We start from the raw sequence: 16,628 nt of genomic DNA, 5'->3' as shown, positions 1-16,628 counted from the left end.
CTCAGAAACTAAACAAATAGGTATAATTTTATTATGGAATGTTCTACTGGCTGAGGGAAACAAGGCCCATCCAGGAAGAACCAGAAAGGTAGGCTTGGGTGGAAGCAAACCCACCCAGGATGTAGCAGGGCAGGATCTGGGGCCCAGATACCAAAGGGAACTTGGACCAATTTCCTGCATTAGGACTGCATGCCAAGTACCTCATCGCAGTTCTATGGGTGCTAGAATCACCCAGGGTTGAAGTCAGGGATGTGCCAAGCCTGAGCCCTAAGAAAATGGAGCAGGGTCCACAGGAACACCTGTGCTGTTCACTGATACCCCAAACATACACGGAAGTCACATGACCCCCTACATGTACAAGGACCTTCCAGGAACCCCATATACACATAGGTTTCTTGGATGTCCCATATACATCCATGTGTATGAAAGGGACTCCTGACGCCCCTATATTTGCCCACCTATATGTAGACCTCCTTGGACCCCACTTGCACATAGGCCTCCTTACAATCCCACAACACAGGCACACACACAGCCATGGGCAGAGACAGCTGTGGAAGTGGAGGTTCCTGGTCTGGGCTCCTAGTGGCAGCACCTCTCCACCTGCTCCAGTCACCTATACATCTGTGCTCCTGGATCTGGAGCTGCAGGCAGGGTAGGATTGGTGGGATTATAGGGTTATAGGGCTGGCCCTCCCCCAGGCCGGGGCCCACCCCAGCCAAGCCAGCTTTTGTCTCCCTACCACATCTTCTTCCGCAGAGTCTGGTACTTCTCTTCCAGAACCTTGTTCTTCACTGACTGGGGGACATCAGGCACAAACCATGCAGCAATAAGCTTGATGCACAAGGCCACATGCTGGGGGTGAGGCAGGGGCCAAAGATGACCAGCAAGGTTAGGGTCTTTGGGGGTTGAGGACCAGAGAGAAGAGCTGGAAAGAGTTGCTTTTAGCTCCACCCATACCTCCCCCAATTCTGTCTACCTCAAAGAGAATAAGGAAGGCCAGGCGGATAGCCAGGAGGAACCAGAACTGCTCAGAGAAGTTGTAGTCATGGGAGTTGCGGTAGTCTCGGTACCTGGGGTAGGAAGGAACCTGAGGTCAGGGGTCAGGAGTTCAGAGGGCATTCATGGGGTGTGAGAGGTTCCAAACCTGCACTCAGTCACGTTTTCCCAGCCCTCTATCTTGATGGGGTCCTGGAAGTCCTTAATGTAGAAGACAGACAGGCTGTGGTTGACGTAGCCTGTGAGGCAGCTGGGGAGAGAAGAGTGTGTGCCTAGTGAAGCCCCCTCCGGCCCTGAGGCACTTCCCAGGAGCCCACCTGCACCTGGAGAGCAATTGGATAGAGTGCACCACAGATGGCATCCTCCATTTCCCCAAGTGGGAGAGGACCTGTTAGCCAAGCACTTGACTACCCCTGGGGACCTGGCAGAGGCTAAGAGGCCTCAGGGGTGCTACCAGCTATGCAGCATCCCTGGGTTTACCCAGGAGACCCAGTCTGCAGGTGCAGTGACCCTCCCTCAAAGCCAAAGGAGTTGGACATGGCTCTGCTCTGCCCTCCCCTCTCATGCTGGAGGCAGGACAGAGGGTCTAACCATTCAGGCACTGCCTGCTCAGAACAGCTGGGTCTGGACCTCCCTCCCCAGTAGTGGTCTAGTCAGTCCCTGCAGGCTCCAACTCAGGGTCTGTATTTCTGTGCAGGTAGGGAAGGCCCCAGCTTCTCTGCAGTTCCCAGGTGGCATTGGCAGCATCCAGCCATTCTTGAGAGAGGGTCTGTGCTCCCTGGGGCCTGGCCATGGTAGGGCCAGTTTCTCAGGGGGACTCTGGATAGTTTGAGGCCTTACTTGACTGTGGAGTGGGTTCCCTGTCGGCACGGGCCATAGCGGTACTTGTACACCACTCGGGGGATAAACTCAGAGGTGAAAGCGATAATCATCCCGTTAGCAATGACTGCTAGCACGCCAATAGTCTCCAGCACCTGCAGCCAGGTCCCTGGGCCAGAGAAATGGGTTGTGGTAGTCTGCTTCCCCAAGCCCCAGTCACTGGTAGAGCACCCCGAAGGCTAGGAGCCTGGCTGGCCAAGGGGCCTTGTCACACCTCTCCCTGTGGCACCCCATTGTAGCCACGGAGGCTAAGTTCTTCATTCAGAAATTCCAAGCCAAGGCAGGCACAATGTGACCTTGGCTTTCCTGCAGTCACTTCACCCTGACAGGAACAGGGAGGAACTCAGGTGTCCCCCTCCCCCATCTTTCTCCTGAATTTTTCAGCAAGCTATTCTATTCCCTGGCTCCCACCCAAGGCAAGACCCCTAAACCTGGGCCCAAGACTAGGGTCCTCCCTACTCCCTCTTTCCCCATATCCAGCGCCTCATCCACTCTGCCCTCTAATACCTGTCCATCTCAGGATGGCACTCAGTTCCTGTCCCCAGCCACAGAACTGTCCCTCTCATCCTTCAGAGTCCAGCTCTTTCCCCTGGGCCTCTTATAGGCTACAAGCCCTTCAGAAAGATGCTGGAGGCTCAAAGAAGGGACCTGCAAGGTGCACCCCAATCCTGCCTGGTGTCTGAGCTCACCACATTTAAGCTTCATCCTTGGCAGATCCCAGAGAAGGGCTGGGTTAGGGGTCTTGGGCTGCTTGAGACTGACATTAGTAAGACACTAGTGTGGGTGGTGAAGAACCCAGGGTTGGAAGCCACCCCTTCCAGCATCCTGGCCACCCTCCTCCACTGCCTGACTGGTAGGGCCCCTGACCGATGTCGTTGGCTTTTCTTGGCACCAGGCGCCGCTGCAGCTGGACCATCTTGATGGCATCCAGTCGGATCTCCACGAGGTTGCTGAAGAGTGCAAGCAGCGGTGCCAGTGGGAAGGCGGCCACAAAGATGGTGGTGAAGCCATACTGAATCACTGCAGGGCAGGTGTGTCACTGTCACCATGGGTCTGGGGAGCTGCCCACCCTGTCTCTCCCAGCCCGCTGTCCCCACACACTCATCTCCATGAACTCATCAAACAGGCTGAAGGTGGTGACAGGGTTCAGGAAGTAGTTACGCTGCCACTCCCGGAGCTCTGGTTCAAGGGCCACACAGCTGTGTATCATGGCCGGCATGGAGCGCCATTTATGGGCCAACCACCTGCAGGTGCAGAGAGTGACTGGGGACAGCCACGGAGGGAGGGGGGAGGAGAAAGGGGGGCCCAAGGGGTGCTGGGGACAGGGACAGGGCCAGGGCAGGGCAGGAGGTGGTTCTCACGGCCACAGGTACTCCATGCAGTTACTCAGTGTTTGCTTCAGACCCATGATGATGGCCATCTGCACGAACAGGTCCATCATGCAGCCACTGAGATGGCACTGTGGGGGCCAGGGAGGGGGTCAGGGGTGGAGCTTGGAGGAGGACTCAGGCACAGGGTAGTAAAGCCTCAAGAGAGACTGACCTCCTCCAGTTTCCACAGGCCGGCCAGGCGTGTGGACTTCCCAGGGTGACCGTTGATCCTAGAGAGGAAAAAAAGTGAGGCCTGGGAGGAAGTGGGGCAGCACCCTGCCTCTGACAGGGTGGGGCTGCAGTGAACCCTGGAGAAATGGAATGGCAAGGAGGGGGCAGCCAATTCCCATGCTGAGGCACCCCCTCCAGATGCAGGCCGGCCCAAGCTCAGCCTCACGCCAGCATTCACGGGTTCAGACACACCTTCCAGACAGGGTCTGCTGGGAAACCCCACATAACATTATTCTGTGTTTAAAATAATCCGCTTTCCATAACATGATTGTGTGTGTGTGTGTGTGTGGTGTGTGAGTGTGTGTATAAACTCTCTTGGCTGGGAGCATGGCTTAAATGGTGGAATGCCTGCCTAGCAAGCACAAGGCTCTAAGTTCAAATCCCAGTACTGCCAAAAAAATAGAAGTACAGAAAGATGAAGTGAAGGAACTTTCTCCAGGAACGATCTCTGAGAGCAGGTTGAGGGACTCCAGGTGTCTTTGAATACACTGAGAGGCTGTGGGGGTCTGGAGCAGTTTGGAGCCTATTAAGAATGTGGATTGTACCTTACAAAATTTAAGCAAACACAAAACAGAACATTTTCTTTAGAGAAGACAAAAAGGTGTGTATTAGCTGAACCAAAAATAAAAAGGCTCATTTCAAATTTGGGAAGGTGAGGTAACAGGATGCTCATGGAGGGTTTTTTGTTTTGTTTTGTTATTTTGTCCTTTCTTAGCAGTACTGGGGCTTGAACTCAGGGCCTACTGCTTACTAGGCAGATACTCTATCATTTGAGCCACAGCCCAGTCCTTTTTCTGCTTTAGTTACTTTTCCGATAAGATAACTTGTGCTTTTGACCAGGGCTGGCCTCAGACTGTGTTCCTCCTACCTACACCTCCCACATAGCTATACAAGTACAAGCTTCACTACCATGTCCGGCTTTTTGGTTGAGATGGGGGGTCTCACTAACTTTTGCCCAGGCTGGCCTTGAACCATGATCCTCCCAGTCAGTGCCTCCTGAGTAGCTGAGATTACAGGTATCAGTCACTATGCCTATAAGCTCATGCAACCTCTTTATGAAACTCTGCATCTCACAAAAGATGAGTGGAATGAAGCAGAAGACATCCCTGTGTTTCTGTGTAAAAAAAAAAGCAGGTCTGATGACTGACAGGGCCAAACCACTTTCACCAGCAGATGTCTGTGCAAATAAATGCATACAGACCAGGAAGACTCACCAGCCTAAGGCAGAGTCACCCCTGGGGATTGGGGTCGTGGAGTGGGGTAACTCTATATTGGGAATCTATGTGTTCTAGGCATGAATTATTTTTAAAATTGAAAGAACAGGTCTGGTCACTTTGAAAGGCAGGAGAGAGACCCGCAGGGTTGAGATGGAGGGAGTGGGGCAGGCAGCGCACCTGCCCAGGATGAATGCGATGTAGATGAGAGAAGAGAAGTGGGTGAAGAACTGCAGGGTGAAAAACTTGACAGTGAACTTGCTCTCTCGCTCCGAGAAGGTCCTGGGCTTCTCTGGAACAAGACACAGCTGCCCCTTACCTGGCCTGCCACTTTCCAGACCACTGGGGACTCCTGTGACCCTCACCTCTCAAGTAGGAGAGGCACTGGCACAGCAGGAAGCCCCCCCATGTCTGATCACAGCTCCCAACCTGAACCCCACCCCCCAAGACTCCAAAGAGCAGTGGAACCTTCCTCTCACCAAAGTCACAAAGTTTCAGGGCCACACACTTGTTGACCTGCAGGAAGAGAGCCCCGAGTGGGACCTGAGCACCTGGGGCCTGACCCCCTTCCTCCCCATCCTCCCCCAACACCCTCTGGTGCCCAGCCCCCTACCTTGGTCATGACCACGATGATCACGTAGTGTACCAGGGCTCCAGTCACCACCACGGCTGTGGTCACCTGCTGCAGGAAGTTGCTGAGGAGGGCGGCTGCCAGCACACGGTAGACCACCAGCACGTGGGCCATGCCAATCATGAGGCAGATCTGTGGGTGGGCAGCAGTGAGTGGGGCACAGAGGGGCTGCCCAGACAGGTCTCCAGCCTCACCATGGACTCCCCGGTAGTACCATGAACAGAGAGAGGATCAGGATGACCGTGCTACGCAGGTAGGAGTGCTGGTACATCTGGAGCTCGTAGTCAGGTGAGTTAATGAGCTCCAGGGCCATCTCTTCCTGGGGAGGGCACCAGACATACCTCAGACGTGGGGACACAAATGTCAAACAAACACACACTCAGACAGGGGACGCAAGTCCAGGGCACTGGGTGTAGACAGCCCTCGCTGCTGGCCCTGCCTCACCTGGTCCTCATCCCATCCATATAGGTCCCAGTGCAGGACCACGTGAGCTCTCTGCCGCTTCCAGATCTCCAGGAATACCGTGGCTGCAGCAAAGAGAGAAACGCATCGTGGCACACCCTGCAGTGAGACACAAGACTGAGCCTTGGATCTCAAGCTGGCTGTCTCCTGGGGCCCTCTAGGACACCCAGCAGTGACTCACTCACCCCACAGAGCCATGAAGATGGCAAACACCACAGTGCCCTCGTTGTCAAAGAAGTGGGTGAGCTGGGGAGAGGCAGGTGGTCTTCATGCTGGGCCTCTCACCCACGGCCTCCAGTTGGGAAGGGAGAGCCCCACTCCCTGCCCCTAGGTACAAAGACCTAGGTGCCAGCCCTTGCGCAGGCCCTGGGTAAACCCCACGGGCAGCAAACCTTCGCAAAAGTGCAGGTCTCTGACAGCAGCTGGTAGCCACCACCGTGGTCGCCGACGGGGCACATAACAATGTCATTGGCCTCGCAGATCTCTTTGCTGGGGGTGCAGAAACAGGGCTGGCAATGGTCCTTCCCAGATGCAGGGTTCAACAGGGCCCCCAGACCCCAGGCCCCAGCCCACCTGATCTGACTGGCATCAAACAGGGCAAACCCACTGAAAAAGACGATGAGGCCCACCAGGGCAGCAGGCGCCAGCATGTAGGTGTACCAGCCAAGCCAGGCAAAATAAAGTGCCACCTTCTCACCAAAGTAGTTCCTAAGGAGCAAGCTTCCCTTGTCAGGGCCACCCTCCGCCAGGGTGGTCCCAGGGCCTGGGGGGTGTGGCCACACGTAAAGAGGGAGGAGGGAGTGCATGCCAGCATCAGGGCGTCTGAGTGGGTTTGTTGGGCCTCACGTGTGTTTGTGGACCACAGGTGATCTCTTTGGGACAGTATTACCTGATTTCGTCAATCGGCTGCTCACAGAACATGTTCCTCCACTGGGCCCACTTTCTCTTCAGGTCTTTCTCCCCCTGGACCCAGGTGACAGACAGTGAGAGCGTCTTTCCTCAGAGTCCTGCCCACAGGCCCTCTCCAAGCTGGCCCACCTCTCACCTTGTGCAGGGGGAACTTAGCCTCAAAGACCCCATCCTTCACCAAATCCTCGAAGGTTTCTGAGGGTCACAGGCAGCCTGAGTCAGAGGGAGGTGGAAGGCAAGGAAGCCCTGCCTGCACAAACCCTCCCATCCACCCTCCTGTCATCCTCACCACCAGCTGCCGTTTTGCTGTTCAGGACAAAGCTCACGATTCGGATCCTGAAACCCAAGGGTTGCATCAGGATAGCCCCACAGGAGCTTCTAACAACCCAGGCCCTCCCTGTCCTGGCAGAACCCTCAGCCTGCCAGCATTAACCAGAGCCCAGAATGCACAAATCAGCTGGGATCCCAGTGACCTCCTGAGAGCCCTACCTGGGTTAGGCCTGCCCCTGCCTCCCTGCTAGGTGCTCCCTCTCCCCACACCCATCCCCTCTCTGCGGTGCCTGAATGAAAGCCCCACCTCCAATCACACTCCTGCCTGTAAGCTCCACCCATCCCAGCACCTGCTAAGCAGAAACCCTCTTTATATCCCTATGAACCATTTTGCCTATGTAGAAACTGAGACTTAGAGAGGTTGAGTAACTTGCCTGTGGCCACACAACCAGGCATCTGACTACAGAGTGATCCTCAGGCACATCCTCCCCATGAGTGTCTGAGACACAGCCCCTCCCAAAAACGCACCCCCCCCCCCGAGCCTGTCCTTCTCACCCCCCACCAAGGTGTGTCTACTCTTCTAACTTCCACTTTGCTCTTGTGCCCCAAGACCAGCTAGCTCTGTGTTCACAGGACACCCCTCCACTGCAGTAACCAATTCCAAGAGCAACCTTTGCCAGCTCCGACAGGCCTGGTTGGGACTGTGCAGGTGATAAGGAAGGATGAGGAGGAGGTGTGTGGCTGTGCTTAGAAAAGCAGATGCCTAGGCATGGTCGCTGCTCTCTGCCAGGCTTCTGGGTCTACATGCTGGGAAGCCTATACCAGATGTGCAGGGAAAGGCCCCAGAGCTGGAGAGGAGTTGCCTCTCCAAATCCTGTCCCTGCTTTAGAGCTAGCTTTGATTCTACATCCCTAGAAATACAGTCTGAAGTGACCTTCAAAATGCCCCAAGAGGTAAGAACTGTCATCACCCCTCACCACAACATGGAAACTGAGGCTCAGAGACCTGCTCACACAGGATGGGATCTGATTCCTGTGGCAGCCACCCTGTGACCATGTGGAGATGGGCTATCCTGCCTCAGGTGGTCTCTGGCTCTGCCTGGACAAGGCTCGGGGTGGACAAGGGTCTTCTCAGCCCCAGCTCTGGGCACAGCCTCTCACCTTGTGGTGGCTGGGACAGGCTCCGACCCAGTCGGCTGGACTCTAGGGTCAGGATGTTCAGGATCCACAAGGAGAGTGCGGTACAAGTCAAAGATCCTGTTGTCCGCTCGGATCCCAAAGAATACCCGTTTCTGGTCTTCTACCACCTGGGGGAGTCACATGGGACCTTCCATTCCACCTTGGAGCCCTCCCCCTTCATCCACTGGCCTGTCTCCTGCTCCTGGGACACACACTAGGGCCCATCCCTGCATCTCAGTCTGAGACCTGATGTCCCCGTCCCCTGCCAGGAACAGCCCACCTTGAAGTGGAAGCCCTTGCGCTCAAGGTGCCCCAGGAAGTCCCGCTGCCGCTGTGCCTGTTTCAGGTGTAGCTGGGTCTGGTGATCAGCCACCAGGACATAGTCCCACTGCTCAGAGGCCTCAGCCTAGAGGAAGGAGATGGGGGCCAGGATCAGGCTCAGGACACAAGAAGGCGGTGCAGGGCTGGGATGAGGCACAGGAGGAGTGTAGTGGGGAATGGGCAGAGGGACCAAGTCCCGGAGCTCAGAGTAGACCCACCTCACCAGCGCCAATCTCCATTAGTGGGAAACACTCTTCTGCCTTTCCCGCCAGGACCTGGAGGCTCTCTTCACCCTGAAGGCAGAGAGAGGGATGGGGATCTGCCCGTCACCCTTCCGGAAGTCTCTGTGCAGGCACTCTGGTACCAAGGGAGTAAGACCCCTCACTCCCATACAGAAGCTGGGAACAAGCCAGTCAGGAACAAGTGGCAAGCAGGTAATTACAGGTGGAGGTGAGACCAAGAATGGCAGTGAGCTAAGAATGGGCCAGAAAGTGAGGGGCACAACACAAAATCTGTGTGGAAACATCCAGAAGGAACACCAGCACGGCTGGGAGGTCGCGCAAGCAGCCCCACTTCTAAAGTGGCAGAAAACGCAAACGGGGAACCTGCAGCAGGCAGCTCCAGTGAGCAGTTGGTGGGCAAAGAAATGGCAACCTCAGGACAGGCAGAAGACCAGGTCAGGAAGCCAGGAGGTTAAGATCTGACAGCACCCAATGCCAGGGCAGCCAGGGACACGGTTGCTGGGGTGCATGCACCCGTGCATAAACAGGAACACTGAGCACTGCTCCTAGACACTTGCTGGCCTGTCTGTCCTCGAAGCCACTGACAAGGGCGCTCATAGCAGCACTCAAACGGGCACATGCCAACCACAGTGCTGTGGGCAGAGTCCCAAGAAAGAAGCAAGTTTCCAATCACAGATAGTCCACTGCCTCCCTCCAGGGGATGGACCTAATTCTCCCGTCACGTGGGCTGGACTCCGATTAAGATAATTGTAGGGGAACGCAGAGAAACTAAAGCAGATACCTTAAAGCAACTGAGGCCAATAGGAAAAGGGGACCAGGAACTAGAGAAAAGGTTAGATCAAAAAGAATTAACCTAGAAGGTAACACCCACGCACAGGAAATCAATGTGAGCCAATGCCCTGTATAGCTATCCTTATCTCAACCAGCAAAAACCCTTGTTCCTTCCTATTATTGCTTATACTCTCTCTACAACAAAATTAGAGATAAGGGCAAAATAGTTTCTGCTGGGTATTGAGGGGGTGGGGGGAAAGGGAAGGGGCGGAGTGGGTGGTAAGGGAGGGGGTGGGGGCAGGGGGGAGAAATGAACCAAGCCTTGTATGCACATATGAATAATAAAAGAAAAATGAAAAAAAAAATAAAATAAAATGGTTAAAAAAAAAAAAGATAATTGTAGGGGGCTGGAGGCATGACTTGAGTGATAGAGCACCTGCCTAGCAAGTATATGGCCATGAGTTCAAACCATAGTACCATAAAGAAGGAGGAGGAGGAGGAGGAAGAAGAGGAGAGGAGAGTGTGAGAGCAAAGTGTGGGATGAGAAACAAAGGCACTGTAACAAAGGGACAGCAGCCAAGGTGCTCCTCCTAGGCATCACTGGATGTTAGAAACACCCAGTGGGATGTGGAAGATAGGATACAGTCCTCTCCCTGAAACTTATTGTCTTTCCCCTTAAGACGACCTCAGACAAGCCCAGAGGGACACAGACAGGATGTCTAGGCTTAGAAGTCAGGCCACCAGGGCAAGAGACCAGAGGGACCCTACAGGTAGGGTTAAAGAAATGGTGACTAAATTCCACAGGGATCCTGGATGAACTGAATGAGAAAAGGAAGTGCCAGTGTGATGGGGGTCTGGGAATGCCCACATGGCCCCCAGAACTCTGCACATCACTGAGACCATCTCAGATAACAAGCCTCATAATACACTCAAGTGGCATAATAAACTGACTTCATAATAAGCTGAAAAGCAACTAACAGCCCGGCGCCAGTGGCTCACACCTGTAATCCTAGCTATTCAGGAGGAGGCAGGGATCAGTAGGATCAAGGTTTAAAGCCAGCCCAAGCAAATAGTTCTCCAGACCCTATCTCAAAAAAAAAAAAAAAAAAAATCACAAAAAGGGCCCATCACAAGGTATAGGCCCTAAGTTCAAACCCCAGTATTGCAAAAAAAAAAAAAAAAAAAAAAAAAAGTAAAAAGTAGAGCTTGTTTTCTTCAGGGTCTCTCTGTAGCCCAGGCAGGTCTTGAACCCATGATCCTCTTGCCTCTACCTCCTGAGTACTGGTACAGGCATGCACACCATATCTGGCTAAAGCTGGGCTCTTTCAGAAATACTTAAAATACTTATTAATGGGATAAAACTGCACCATGAAGAAGGCAGCTGTGTCAGAGTCAGGGCAGTGGGTGCTGTGGTCTCTGTCTCAGTGGGTGCTGGGTGCTGAGTTCTCAGGGCCTCACTGACTCAACAAACAAGAAGGTGCCCAAGGGCCGAAGATAAGTGACAGCAGGGGCTTCTTTCCTGGGGAAGAGGGGCCACCAGGCAGGTCAGGCAGGTTGAACTTTCTTTCTAGTAGGGGGATGGCCGAGGGAAGGGATCAGCTGTGACTCAGGAGACCGGCAAATACCAAGGGCTTTATGAGGTGCACAATGGTCCCCAGCTCCACATTGCACGGGTGAGGATCCTAGCTTGTGTCCCCGCTGGCTTTTGGGACAGGCACAAGGACCCTACAGCAATGAGTGTCTGAGTGGCCCGAGGCGCTCTGGGGCTGCGTCCTTCTCAGCACCTGCCTCTCCTCCTGCACCACAGCATCTGTAGCCAAAGTGAAATTATTTCCCTGCTGGCCAGCAGGCAGGGGTGCTGCTTACTCATGGCCTGCCTGCCAGTTGCACCCCCCTTGCTGGCGCCAGCCCCTCTCCCGCAGGCAACAGACCGACTGCAGTCACCCCCTGCCAGTCCTTTCTCCTGCTGTGCCCTCCATTGCAGTCCCTCCCTTCCCAGATGCATCCTTGCCGCCTCCTCCAGGGAGTCTCACTGGACTGCTCCAGCTGGTTGGCCTTGAAGCTGCCAAGAAAATATAGGCCACCCAGTCACACTTGAATTTCAGGAAAACAACAGGGGCTTTCTGTATAAGTATATCCCAATGAGTTCCTGGGACATACTCAGACTAGAAAAAAATTGCTTATCTGAAATACAGCTTAACCAGGTCTTTTTTATTTTGTTATGCTGAGTGTGCAACCCTACTCCAGGGTTACACATACCACACATGCAACTGGGAGCTGCTAGCTCCAGGACAGGGCTGGGTCTGCCCTGCTCTGTCCCTTTGTCTCAATCACAGAAGCCAGGAAACACATTGGATCCAGGCACAGAGGGGCGGTCTGAGGCCCAGTGCCAGGCTCATGCCAACTTCATCTCTGGCCCCATAGTTCACACTGCACCTGTCTGGGTATTCTTAGTGCTTCCCCACCAACACCATCTGCCAGGCTCCCAGAGGGGCAGTACTGTTTGCCCCAGCCCTCCCTCCCGGTCACAACACCCTCACATTTCTGACCACTCCCAACCTCCCAATGACAGCCCATGGATATCTGCACCCAGGTGTGGCATGTGGTAAGTGAAACTTCTCATTCCTGGGTCAGGAGAGAAACCTGCATTCAGATTGCCCTGTAGGAAGGGGTGGGGTACCTGTGCCTTGTTTCAGGGAAGAGGGTGAAGTCTCAACCAATAGGTTGGGTGGTCTGGGGACCCTGGTGTCACAGTGTCCCCAGCACTTAGCCCCATGGCCTGCCCACAACCAGGGGTCAGCAGGTGTCACATAGGATGAATTCATGGGTGAAATGTGACTTTGGGCTGGGCAGAGGAGCCCTTGCCATCCCTCCTCATTCTGGGTTCCCAATATCAGCCTGGTCCCAAAGCTTCAGAATATGTAGAACAACTGGGGCAGGACCAGAGATCCCAGACTGGAGAGGACTTTGTTTTTTTTTTTGGCAGCACTGGGGCTTGAACTCAGGGCATACACCTTAAGCCACTTCACCAGCCCTTTTTTGTGAAGGGTCTCAAGAACTGTTTTCCTGGGCTGGCTTTGAACCACAATGCTCCTGATCTCTGCCTCCTGAGTAGCTGGGATTATAGGATCACCTGGCTTAAGTAGACTTTCGGAATGCGAACCAAGGGGGCCCTGGGAAGAGGGGCCCATCATGAGCACAGCCTGGAAGACCAGTGAGAGGCTGTCGTTAGCTCCAGAAATGAGGCATAGAAAGCCTCTTCCTCACCAAAGACATGCACAGCTTTGGGAGAGTTGCCCAGAGCCCCTTAGGAATAGCTGAACCACTTCCCCTAGGGCCGAGGTGTGACCTGGACCAGTGGAAGGCAGCCATGGAGGGTGTCTGCAGTACCTAATGGGGGGGAGGGGTCACTGGACAGGAAGACCCCAAGGCAAAGCTATGCATACAATTGGATACTGCCCAAGCCCCTGGCTGCCTCCAGCTGTTGCTGTGAAAACGACAGTGGCCACTCCATCAGCCAAATTAAAAATCCTGCAACTAGCCCAGGTCCAACCACACTCCAACTCACAGCTACATAGGCCACAGCTCTGAGGCTCTGCAGCCTATACACCCTGGCCTCCAGCCCTACCCCAAGGCCACTGCCCCCAGCCTACAGAATCAGGCTGTCCACTTTGTCCAGCTCTCCTCTAGGGCTGCTGTTTACAGGCCAATGCCCCTGGTCCCTGGCTGACACTCACAGTCTTCCCAGTGCTGTCTTGCGGTCTTCAGGGACGGAGACCAGGCTCACCTGCAGCAAGCAGCCTGCTCAGTGCACCTAAAGCCCTGTGGCCCCATCCACCAGGCTCCACCCAGGAAGTGTGGTTCCCCCAAACACCAGTTTCCAGGGCAGGGACAGAGGCTGTTCCCTCACAGCAAGAGCCCTAGTGGGTCAGTCCCAACCTTGCCATGTGAAGATCCCAAGCAGGGTTCAGGCTCTGGGCAGGTAGCTGCCCTAGGCTCTGATGTGGCCAAATGTCTCTGAGCCTCAGTTTTCTCGTTTATAGAATGGGGTGACATCACCCCCGCCTCACAGAATCACCGTAAGGATGTGCACAGGTAGGAAGAGGGTGGACAAAGTCACACACCGTGCCACCAGGGTTCCTGTCATCTTCTGTACTCACCTCCCAACCTCACAGGCTACTCATGTAATGGTCTGGGTCCCTGAGAGCTTGGCTGGGGCCCGTGGACCCCTTCGTGGACATAGGCACATCCAAGTGGGTGAGCACAGATCCACATGAGGAAGCTTCTGGATACACCTTCCCAGAAACCCTCCCTCCCAAGGGTCAGTAATGTAAAGAACCAGAGCTGGGCAACAGGTCTGTCCCTAGCTGCCCACCTCCTGTCCAGCCTCTAGGTCAGGGTGGACAGAGGAGACAGCTGTGCCACCTGGCTGGCCAGTCACTCTACACGCACGGTTTCATTTCAGGTGCACATGAAAGATGTGTGGTCTTCACCATCCTGTGCATGGCCCGCCTCATCTGAGGTCATGTCTAACCCCCTGGCCATCACACTGAGCCCTCTGAGTCAGGCCCTTGAGTGCTTTTTGGTTTCATTGTCCATCGAGGGGATGCTGCTACTCCCTCCACAGTGCTTCCCAGGGCTCTGTCTCCCCCAGTCCCCACCCCCACACCCACCAACCTCCCAGCACTGTCTGCTCTCCCTCCTCAGAGCTCCTGGACCTCTGTCTCCCTCCCTATCCTTTCCTCTACTGGTCTGTCACTCTCTGTCACCCACCAGTCTATACTTTGCCACATCTGCCCATCCACCCACCCCCAGACACTGACCAGGGCAGCTCACTCTGTGCTCTGAATTGTGTGCTTTCCTGAAGGCAGTGTATATGTGAGTGGAAACAGGGACTGTAGCAGTAGGTGTATACTTGACAAGGGAAGTAACCCAGAGCTCGATCTTATAGGGCATGAGGTTGGCAGGAGGCAAAAAAGAGAAGGCAGAATTCCTGGGAGAGAAAAGGGGAGTGGGCTTCTGGCCTGAGAGGAAGGTTGCAATTGGTGTCTGGGACTCAGTCCTCAGCACCTCCAAGAACTCCATCCTTAGCACCACTGAAGACTGGTAGTTACTGTTCCTAGGGACTAGGTTCTCAAGACTTCCAAGGACTCAATATTTATCACCAGCCAGGCGCACAATCCTAGAAGGCAGAGAGAGATCTGGAGGATTATGGTTTGAAGCCAGCCTGGGCAAATAGTTTGCACAAGACTATCTCAAAAAAACCCTTCACACACACACACAAAGGGCTGGTGGAGTGGCTCAAAGTGTAGGCCCCGAAAACAGCCCCAGTACCACAATAAATAAATAAATTTTTTGAATGCTTAGCACCTATGAGGTCTTGGTAGTTACTATTCCTGATAACTCACTGGTACTCAGCAGTTCTGAGGACCTGGGAATTACAACTCTCAGAGACTCAAGCCTAGCTGATCACTGGTGACTCACTCCTGTAATCCTAGCTACTCAGGAGGCAGAGATCAGGAGGATCGAGGTTCAAAGTCAGCCCCAGGCAAATAGTTCATAAGACCCTGTCTCGAAAATACCAAACACAAAACAAGGCTGGCAGAGTGGCTCAAGTGGTAGAGCACCTGTCTAGTGCAAGCATGACACCCAGAGTTCAAACCCCAGTATCACACACACACAAAGACTCAGTCCTCAGCATCTCTGGTGACTTGGTAGTTACCACTCTTGGCAACTCACTCCTCAGCACTTCAGCTTTGCAGAAGCATAAAGGGCAAGAAGGGAGTCACTAGAAGGTGAGGCTAGAGGTTGGCAAAAGCCAGATAAGGAAAGGTTGCCCTGGCAACCTTGGACTTCAGCAAGTGCAGTGGGGAGCCATGGATGGAATGTGAGCCATGGGAGGGTATGCTCAGACCCAGCCAGGAGCTGGACCATAAATCCTCTCATCTCAGCCAACAAAGGTTGCTCCTGGCCAGCCCAGTCTCTCCATCTCCATCTTGGGGCTGGTACAGAAGGAAGGGGCTGGCAGGGGAACCTGGGGCCAGGTCAAGGGGTGTCTACATGCTGGACTGAGCAGCTGGACCCGGAGGGCCAGGAGAGCCCAGAACAGAAGTGAAAGAGCAGCTGCTTGCTTGGCCCACACCTGGGCAGAGGTGGAGGGAGTGACAACAGCTCGGCCTACACCTGGAAGCCATGGTGCTGAGTGGGAGCCTGGTTTCGCTCTCTGCCTTGCCAGTGGCCTCCTCTCCAGCTGCCTGGGAGATGGCCCTGGCCCCAGGTGACTCTTGGCTGTCTTTCAGGAGGGTCTCCTTCCCACCCTCTGCTGCTCTGACCCTCCCCCCCACCCCAAGATCCAAGTCCAGCCTGCAGTTGGCCTCTGCCTGGGGCAGGACCAGGCAGCAGAAGGCCTACTGGTCTTTACCAGAGCAGCCCACCCTGACCCCACAGTGCCAGCTGCAGGGCAGAGCTACAGGTCTAGGGGTCACAGTGTGTGTGCTGCTCCCACACACCCCAAGGATTGGCAGAGAGGCTCCAGGTCACACACACAGAGCCCAGGCTGGGGTCCCCAGTATCCCAGGCTTGAATTGGAAAGCTACCCACATGAGTCCTGCTGCACCCCCAGCCTGTCCGGCTGTCCTCACCCTCATCAGACCTGACAGGCAGCTAGGAACTCCAAAGATGCCTTCCTGAGAGGGTGGCAGTGACTGTGGGGCTGCAGCACGACCTCAGAGTTCTGGGCTCACCTGCATGCTGAGTCCCACGGTCCAGCGCGAGGCTGTAAGTACCTGTGCAGGCAGGCAGCAGAGTGGCTGCCAGGCTGCCGGTTCCCTTACCTGACTTCCGCATGGGGCTTACCCCTCCCTCTCCTGGCTGCCAGCGCCCAGGTGTCCTGAGGGTGGAGCCAGTTGGCCGAGGTTGCTTCCAGAAAACAGCTAAGCCCCCTTCAGCCCTAGGAGCCTCAGACAGCTTCCTGGGACAGGCGATGTGGAGGTGGGGGAGACAGTCTGGACCTCTCCTGTGGATCCCCCCATTGCCCTCCCCTGCAGAGGGGGTTTGGCTGTATGATGGGGTGTACCGAACTCTCTTCCAGGGAGAAGCAGGTGGCATAGTGGGTCTTAGTACAGAGGAGCACTCACCAGTAGTACCCCAGGGCA

The 16,628-nt window shown here is 54.8% G+C and overlaps 1 protein-coding gene across 4 annotated transcripts; it reads right to left on the bottom strand.

Annotated features, from left to right (window-relative positions):
- Position 1: 1 nt before the first annotated feature.
- Ano9 (anoctamin 9) lies at positions 2-16,306 on the bottom strand. Of its 4 annotated transcripts, none has more exons than XM_074052150.1 (24): positions 16,218-16,306; positions 8,680-8,754; positions 8,421-8,546; positions 8,123-8,268; positions 6,982-7,028; positions 6,829-6,887; positions 6,673-6,746; positions 6,357-6,491; positions 6,176-6,272; positions 5,969-6,029; positions 5,766-5,848; positions 5,536-5,640; positions 5,304-5,453; positions 5,170-5,206; positions 4,871-4,982; positions 3,418-3,475; positions 3,237-3,334; positions 2,977-3,119; positions 2,743-2,895; positions 1,837-1,984; positions 1,145-1,246; positions 977-1,070; positions 740-852; positions 2-641 (listed from the first exon to the last, which is right to left on the bottom strand). In XM_074052150.1, exons 1-24 carry the CDS (start codon positions 16,221-16,223, stop codon positions 614-616), a joined length of 2,250 nt encoding a protein of 749 aa, XP_073908251.1. In that variant the 5' UTR covers positions 16,224-16,306; the 3' UTR covers positions 2-613. The 4 variants fall into 4 exon arrangements, with proteins under 4 accessions (XP_073908251.1, XP_073908255.1, XP_073908257.1 ...); XM_074052154.1 differs by having other exon boundaries at positions 3,237-3,295; XM_074052156.1 differs by lacking the exon at positions 6,357-6,491.
- Positions 16,307-16,628: the final 322 nt, after the last annotated feature.

The sequence above is a fragment of the Castor canadensis genome, chromosome 1, assembly GCF_047511655.1.
Source record: "Castor canadensis chromosome 1, mCasCan1.hap1v2, whole genome shotgun sequence".
Classification (NCBI taxonomy): Eukaryota; Metazoa; Chordata; class Mammalia; order Rodentia; family Castoridae; genus Castor; species Castor canadensis.
This window is presented reverse-complemented; position numbering and strand designations above follow the sequence as displayed.

What these genes read in the sequence shown, in the direction of transcription:
- Ano9 (XM_074052150.1), bottom strand. An exon ending in TGATCCTCTCTCTGTTCATG is followed by an intron (nt 5,454 to 5,535) that starts GTACTACCGGGG and finishes GCCCACCCACAG; the next exon opens with ATCTGCCTCATGATTGGCAT. An exon ending in GAAAACGTGACTGAGTGCAG is followed by an intron (nt 1,071 to 1,144) that starts GTTTGGAACCTC and finishes TTCCTACCCCAG; the next exon opens with GTACCGAGACTACCGCAACT.